This window comes from Nannochloropsis gaditana (assembly GCF_000240725.1).
Source record: "Nannochloropsis gaditana CCMP526 unplaced genomic scaffold scaffold120, whole genome shotgun sequence".
NCBI classification, from domain to species: Eukaryota; class Eustigmatophyceae; order Eustigmatales; family Monodopsidaceae; genus Microchloropsis; species Microchloropsis gaditana.
The window spans coordinates 17275-25381 of record NW_005803833.1 but is presented as its reverse complement, the minus strand read 5'-3'; the positions used below and the strand labels follow the sequence as shown (position 1 = coordinate 25381).

Genomic DNA, 8107 nt, shown 5'->3' with positions numbered 1-8107 from the left:
CGGGTCCACTGCCCCGTCCACCCACGCGTCCCGGTGGTTTCCCAACACCACCACCCGGTCCCGGGCTCTCCCATAGTGGAGGCTCTCGACCACGCCGATGACGTTCCACACGGTTCCCACCACCTCCCGGTTGTGCGTGGCCATGACGACCCTATCCCGGGAAGGACCCAGGTGGTAGGTAAGGTTTAGCGCTCCTTGAAAGGAGGCAGGAGCCACGGGGCTCTCCGCGCCTGCGTTTGCCAGGCTCTGCAAGAATGGCGTGGCGTCCCCGTAAGAGATGGGCAGGACGGGGATTTTCGGCTTCAAGTCCTCAGTGGCATACCCGCACACGTCCTCCGCGCTTCCCCCATCCTCTGCCAAGGCGGTGCGACCGGGATCCCCGGCACAGAGGGAGAGGAATTGCACCGAGCCTCGCTGGACGCCGAAGGCGGGGCGCCAGGGTCCCTCCGGGTAGGTGGGTCCGAGGGCGTAGCCGTCTTGTTCGGGGTCGGAATAGATCAAGGCCCCCACGGCGCCTCGTTTCTCGGCGTTCATGACCTTGAGCCCCCGGAAGCATTCGCCGTACCGCATCAGGACAATGCTTCCTTCCACGATCACGCCCGCCTCGGCTAGCACCTCGAAGTCTTCGGGCCGACCAAAATTTGCGTAAACCAAGGGGGCTTTCACTTCCCCACTAGGCGCATACCCCAGAAAGGTATGATTACGAAGCCATGTGTCAGAAGTAGAGTCCTCGGGAAGAAATGGCTCCGACAAAGTGGCGGCAAAAAGCGTCGACTTTGTGCTGCCGTCTTCCAAAGTCAAGCTAGGCCGCGTGTCCTCGCGCGGATAGGACAAGAGCGCAGGAACCGGCTGAATTTCGGCTTCAATACCGAAGGATTGCCATTGCGCTTGAACGTATTGGGCCATCTTCAGATCTCCTGGCGTTCCAGCCATGTGTGGAATTGACGTCAAGTAGTGGAGAGACGCCCTCGCAGACTGGGCACTCAGCGCCTGCACGAAAATATCTTCAGGATCTTCGGGGTACGAGCTAGGAAGATTGGAGGCTGGCCTACGCAAGCGAGCTTGGTATTCCTTGTCCGCGGTGGCCGACGAAAGAGTATCGAGAAGGAGCACGAGGAGGAGGAGTCCACTATAGCATGGGTACTTGGCCCATGCCCGGGTCTCTCCCATGGTTGCGTCTGAGATTTTGAAAAATGTGCCAGGGAAAGGAGGAGATGGCAGTGGGATGAGACTATGATGTGAAGAGTGACATGATGTTTCCTCGCACGTAGGGAAGGAAAAATGCGTGGTTCGTTCGTCCGTTGTCGAGCACACAGCGTGACTTCATTTCGGCCAGGGGGGGGGCCTTATCGATCAAAGTTCCCGACGACAGCGTCTCGAGGCGACGGGCCACGACCGATTCTTCTCCTGGACGGCCGCCGCCCTTCCATTTCACGACGTGCGGGGAAGTGGAAGGTCGGCTCCATCACTCCGTATGCCGTCCGAGTTTGGGTCTGGCGGTTGTGGTGAGGGCGTGGACTTCGCGTGACCCGGCAGGCCAACCGACCGTCTCTACGCGTCGTCACTCGCTTGAAGAAGTCCCAAGCGGCGAACGAAGCCTGCAAGAGGACAAGGCCCACCCTCTGCATATAACCTGACGCACCGGCACATTCTCACCACGTCACAGGTCTTGGACAAACGGGACGGTGTCCAAGGATCGAGGAGCAGGGGAATAAATTCGTTTGAACGTCGCCTGCACCTCCCGCTGGTACTACCCTTCTCCTAGCCCTCGGTGTGGAAGGCCTCCCTTCAAATCCACTCATCAGCAATCATGGACATCACGCAGACGTTGATAAATGCCCAAAGTCCTGGTACGTAACGATGAAAGCCTTATGCCTTCGCTTTGAAAGCTCAAGTGGTCTCTGTCTGCATCTTTTCTCCCTATTGCTAGCGATTCTCACTTGAGCACTTTCCCGATTCCTATCATCATTATCCTCGGCACACGCCCACAGACCCCAACGTCCGCAATCCTGCCGAGGCATTCCTGCGCCTGGCAGAAGAGGATCAACTGGTAGGTGATATGCTCTTTGAACGCTGAGAAGCTCGCTGCACAATGTCACAGCGGTCTCGCCATGGCCTCCCCTCTCCTTGTAACTACTCGACCGCCTGAGGCATCACAAGCCTCTAGGATGGATACTTGATTTTCCACATGCCTCTATATCCTCCCCACTATCTCATGGCTTTTTCTTTTCTGGTCTCCCTTCCCCGGCAGTCGCAACTCCTCCTTCACCTCAGCTTTGAACTCGCCAATGAAACCAAGCAAGAGGGAGGACGGCAGTTGGCGGGTCTCTACCTGAAGAACACCATCACTGCCAAGGACCCACAAGTGCGCGACCATAAGCGACAACGCTGGCTGACGACGGTGGACGCCAATACCAAAGGCCAGATCAAAAGCATGATCTTGCAGGCACTCCAGTCCGGCAATCCCCGGGCAGGCGCAACGGCCGCACAAGTCGTAGGGACCATCGGCGCCGTGGAGCTGCCCTTGGGGCAGTGGGACGGCCTGCTAGACGCTCTGCTGCACAACGTGGTGCACACGGGCAACGACGTGGTCCGCGTCTCCACGCTGCAGGCCCTTGGGTACATATGCGAAGACCTCCAGATCCAAATGGGGCCTGGGCAGGAGGTGCCGCAGAAGGAGACCGATATGATCCTTACGGCCATCGTGGATGGGATTCGGAGCGACCGACCGGCTGATGTCCGGCTGGCAGCGGCGACGGCCCTGTGCAACAGCCTGGACTTCTGCCGACGGAACATGGAGAAGGAGGGGGAGCGGAACATGATCATGCAGGTGATATGCGAAGCCACCCAGTGCGAGGACGCGCGGGTGAAGAAGAAGGCGTTCGAGTGCATCGCCGTCGTGGCAAGTCTGTATTACGACAAATTGCAGCCGTACATTACCACCTTGTTCGAGCTGACTCTGACCTGCATCAAAGAGGGGAGCAGCGAGGCCGCCTTCCAGGCCATCGAGTTCTGGAACACGCTCTGCGACGAGGAGGTGGACATCATCAGAGAGATCCAGGAGTACCAGGAGTACGGGGCCCTGGAAACGAGGGCACCAGGGGATCAAGGGCCGCGGCAATGTTTTTACTACGTGCAGAACGCCCTCGCCCACTTGGTCCCCCTGTTGACCGAACTGCTTACCAAGCAGGAGGAGCACCACGACGACGACTCTTGGAACATGGCCATGGCGGGCGGGACTTGCCTAAGCCTTGTCGCCTTGACCGTAGAGGACAAGATTTTGCCCTACGTGGTGCAGTTCGTCGTCAGCAACATATCCGACGCGAACTGGCGCCTGCGCGAGGCCGCCACCATGGCCTTCGGCTCCATCTTGGACGGCCCATCCTCGGGCGCCTTGCAACAAATGGTGTCCGGCGCACTGCCTTACCTGGTCCAAGGCCTCCAGGACGCGCACCCCATGGTCAAGGACACCTCGGCTTGGACCCTGGGGAAGGTCTTCGAGCTCCACTGGCGGTGCGTGCCTCTGGAGCACCTGGGCGAGGTGGTGAAAGCCCTCCTGCACGCCCTGGGGGACCCGGCGGCCAGCGTCTCCAGCAAGGCCTGCTTTGCCGTCTACAACCTGGCCTCGGACAGGGTCGCGGAGGACTACCCGGCAGCCAGTCCCACCACCAACTACCTCTCCCCCTTCTTCCCCCATCTGGTCGAGAAGCTCCTTGGCGTGGCCGAGCGCCCGGACGGCTCCGAGTCAAACCTGCGGGCGGCCGCCTACGAAGCGGTCAACATGCTCGTGACAAGCGCGGCCCCCGACTGCAACGAGCTGATCGGGCAGCAAGTGGTCCCGCTCCTGCTCATGCGTCTGCAACAGACCTTCCAAATGTCCGACCTGACCCTTGAGGCCAAAGAAGAGCTGTGGGGGCTGCAGTCCCTCCTCTGCGGCACTCTCATGACCTGCACGCAGAAGCTGGACCAAAACATCGCCCCGTACGCGGATAAGATGATGGAGTTGCTCATTGAGGTCTTCCGTCGGCACCGTCACGCCTCCGCACACGAGGAAGCCTTCATGGCGGTTGGAGCCCTGGCTGATAAATTGGAAGGTGGGTTCCTCAAGTATATGCCTCATTTCCAAGAGTACCTGTACGCGGGGCTCCGCAACTACGAGGACTCAGCAGTGTGCATCGTGGCAGTTGGGGTAGTAGGTGACTTGAGTCGGGCGCTGGAGAGAAAGTTGGCTCCATTCTGCGACCCGATCGTCGAGATTTTCCTGATGAACCTCCGAAACGTGGATGTTAGTAGGGAGGTGAAGCCTCACATATTGGCGTGCTTCGGAGACATTGCCCTGCAGATTGGCGGGGAGTTCGAGCGATTCTTGCACGTGACGATGACGATCTTGGGCCAGGCCGCCATGACGACCAGCAACTACAATGCCGAGGAGGAGGACATGGTCGAGCACATCAACCACTTGCGCGAGAGCATCCTGGATGCGTACACGGGCATCGTTCAGGGCCTCTCCGCCGACAATAAGCAAGGCTTATTGGTGCAACCGGCGTACTTGCAGCCGCTTGTGGCGCTCTTGATGGCGATAAGTGAGGATCCGCACTCAGACGAGGGAGTTATCAAGAGGACCATTGGCCTGGTGGGGGATCTGGGCAGCAAGCTTGGGGACAAGGTGGCGTCGGCCATTGGATTTAACAACCTGTGGGTGCAACACCTGTACAAGGACATGGATGAGTACGGAGAGGAGACGAAGAAAATCGCGGCATACACTCGCCAAGTATTAGAGCGGTTGGTTGTGAGGTAGGCCGCAAGGAGAGTGTCGCAGCGAAGGAAGGGGAAGGATTTGTTTCGGTTTTGATGCCTGATAGAGATGGAAATAGTCAGAAAGGAGAAGGCAATGGAATAAAGTGTACCAGTACAACTGGAGATGGTGCCATGGGTGGAGGGTGGCACTGGAGCAGGCAAGCTACCTGCTTGGCCTTTCCTTATTGCCTTTTAGCGAGGGTGTCTTCAGGCCAGAAGGCGCTGCTCGCTTGTACCTGGGACGTGAGAGAGAGAGCCTGATAGTATCCTGGCCGTTGTAGACTGGAAAATAGGACGATGGGCGGCCGAGAGGACGACGGGAGATTAGCACCACTCAAATTGCTCTGTACTGGCCTCTAAAGGTTTGGCGTAGCAGGATACGTATGGGGAAGAGCGATGATAGTGCGAAGGGAGGCGAAGAAAGGATATGGTAGCCAAGTTTGCAAGCGTGAGGTGGGGAGGAGGAGGGGAGAGAAGCGCGGCGGTCATGGCTTGGGAAGGGGAGACCCGACTTTGTTGGGGGGGGAAGGGACGGAATGGGGGTCATTTTGTCACTGCGTTAGACGAGAGGCGTAAACAATAGATTGCGATGGGGGGGCAGGACTGATGTCATGAAAGCGGAAGGGGAGGGAGGGGCCGAAGGGCTTTTGAGCGAGGACGTGGAGGCGTTGTTGACGCAACGAAGTAAGTGACAATTAAGAGCAGGTGGCCCACAAAGAACACAAGAGTTGCACTCATATGATCGGCCAGCCAACTTTTGTTTTATCGTCTAGACTTCTTTGCACCCAAGTCAATTTTTGAGTCCTCATTTCACACACTGTCGCGCATGTTTCTCTTCTCACGTATATACACACGTACAGCCAGCACACGCATGCATATCCTGCGTTTTTGGGCAAGCAACGGAAAGGACGGCTTTTCTCGCCTATTGGTTCTGTAATACCGAGTTCTCTTTCCCTCATGCTACTGGCAGTCCTGGCATACGAAACCTCGCGACGTGGCAACTGCCCGCCTCCCGTTGTCCTTCACACAGTTGGCGCACACTTCCTGCAGGCAAAGCTGACAAACGTATGACAACCCCAACGACCGCTTAGTACACTGCTTGCATAACTCTGTGTTCGCTTCCTTTGCCTGCTGTTTTTGCTGTTTCTTGTACGTCTTTTTTCTCGGACCCTCCCCACCTTCACCTTTTTTCCAATTTTCCTCATTCGGATTAAACGTTGCGTTCTTCCGCTGTACCGCGGGAGCTTTCACTGCTAGTCTCTGGCATCCCTCTCCGAAGTCGAAGGGATCGGTAGCGGTAAAGGCCTCCCTTTTCTCTCCCTCTTCTAGTTTTTCTACTTCCTCTAAATCCGCTATTTTTCCCACCTCGCCGTCATCTTCGTCCTCCTGAACCACACGAGAAACCGATCGCTTCTTATTCCTCTGTTCGTCTTCCATATCTTTCTTTCCCTTTGAAGCGTCCATCACGCCACGACTTCCAGCTGCTGTCCGGCGCGAGAGCAACTGGTTTAGGAGCCGGCTCTCTTGCAACTCTTTCCTTAAGGAAGCCACCTCCTCGTTTCGCTCACGCAGCAGCCGTCTTTCGTCCATCATCTCACGCTTCTTTTCTCTAGCTTCTTCTTCCATTTTTTCCCTCTCTATGCATGAGCGAGAATAGGCCTCCTCACTTTCCGCATGCAACTTTTTTAAACGCTCAAGTTCCACGCGTAGACAGTGGCCTTCCTCCCGTACCTGTGCCGCCTCATTTAGGCGAAAGGACAGATCTAGATTACGCGCACGTAGTGAGGCAAGTTCAGAGAGAAGCTGTGAAACTTCTTCATCCTTCTTTCGACAATAACTCCGCTCCTTTTCGAAGGCTGCCGTAAGCTCACTCTGCTGGCGTCGCAAATCTTGTAGCAAGGTATTTTGGGCCTGTAGGCTCTCTGACAACTTTTTCACCTGAGCTACTCTGTCGACGATTTCGACTTTTAAGCTTTCCTTTTCTTTGGTCGCAAGACTGAGAGCTTGTCCTAATAGATGAAGCTGCTTTAATGTCGCCTCGCCGTTTACTTGAGATTCCTGAAGCATCTCATGACATCTTTTCAGTCCCGCCATGCATTCAACACGCGCGTTTTCATCGGTTATTCCTTGTGTGACTAGGATATCCATGCGAGAATCAAGCTGCGGGAGGGTCGAGCATGTGAGTGTTTTCAGCTCACGTTGAAGTCCCTGTACCTGTTCGAGATGCTCTGCGGAAACTTTGCTTGAGAAATACGGCGAAGTATGCCGTCCTGAGCTGTAGGTAGGGCTCTCCATCTGGGCTTGTTCTAATTCATGCTGCAGAACCTGAACTTTTGCCTGCATCTTTTCTCGCTCTTGGATTCGCGCTTCATCGCATTGCTTCAATGCAGCCAATCTCACCTCCCGTTCATGCACCATCGCACGTGCGGCAGCCAACTCTTGTTTGAGCACCTCCCATTCATACAATTGAGCTGTTTTGAATAAGCAGGCTACAAGGCTATCGGTCTCGTTGGTGATATCCATCTGAAAGGGTGCTCTCGGTGCTTCGCAGACTTGATGTCCCCCTCCGTCATTTTCCTCGTCATCATTTTCCTTACGCAGAGGCCCCTCCTGACTTTCACCGACATACACGTTTGATTCTTTATATTTTCCAACCTCCATATTGATGCTGTCCGTATCTCGCGCCGTGACTGTTCGAATAAGAGAGGCAGGGTGGACAGGAAGGGGTTGGTGAGGGGGGGAGAGGAGGTGAAGGCAAGCCAGTAACGGTCGAGGAAGAATTTTAAATCCGGACTGCTCAACGGCTGGGTCGACGACCGATTTGCTCGAAGCTAGAGCTCTACCTACCCAGATTGTGAAGCGTCGTCCGACTAAATTGTCAGATGCATGCATGATCAATTTGGGATAGTCTAATTTGCAACAGTCGAGTTTCTCATGCGGTCCAGATTGTGGGCTGCTCAAGCATTGCTGTCAACGGTCTCATGTGCTCTATCCGGTTCCGAATCGCGCAGTCTTTCGTACTTGATGTATACCGTTGCAGCGTCTTTATTGTAGATGTAAGACTTCAACTATCCACATTTGCATCCTGAATCACAGTACACTGCAGGAGATTGGAAGGGTTTTCCTGCACGACCATATTGTTGCTCATCCCATTTTGAGGATCGACTTGGCTGTCCAGCCGACAGAGAAAAGCTGTCCTTTTACGGGTTTTCACTGCTTAAAAGATAAATCAATTGTAAAATATAAAGACTTTTATTAATACACTACTCCATGGTCCGCCGGAATACGGACAATAATATAGCCATGTCGA

At 55.4% G+C, this 8107-nt stretch overlaps 1 protein-coding gene across 1 annotated transcript; it reads right to left on the bottom strand.

The window, feature by feature from the left end:
• Nucleotides 1-332: 332 nt before the first annotated feature.
• On the bottom strand, nt 333-553 carry NGA_2057710 (uncharacterized protein; the record flags this gene model as incomplete). Its single annotated transcript, XM_005855737.1, has 1 exon — nt 333-553. A coding segment is annotated over one exon (221 nt), but the record flags the coding sequence as incomplete, so codon positions are not given.
• Between the last annotated feature and the right edge of the window lie 7554 nt (nt 554-8107).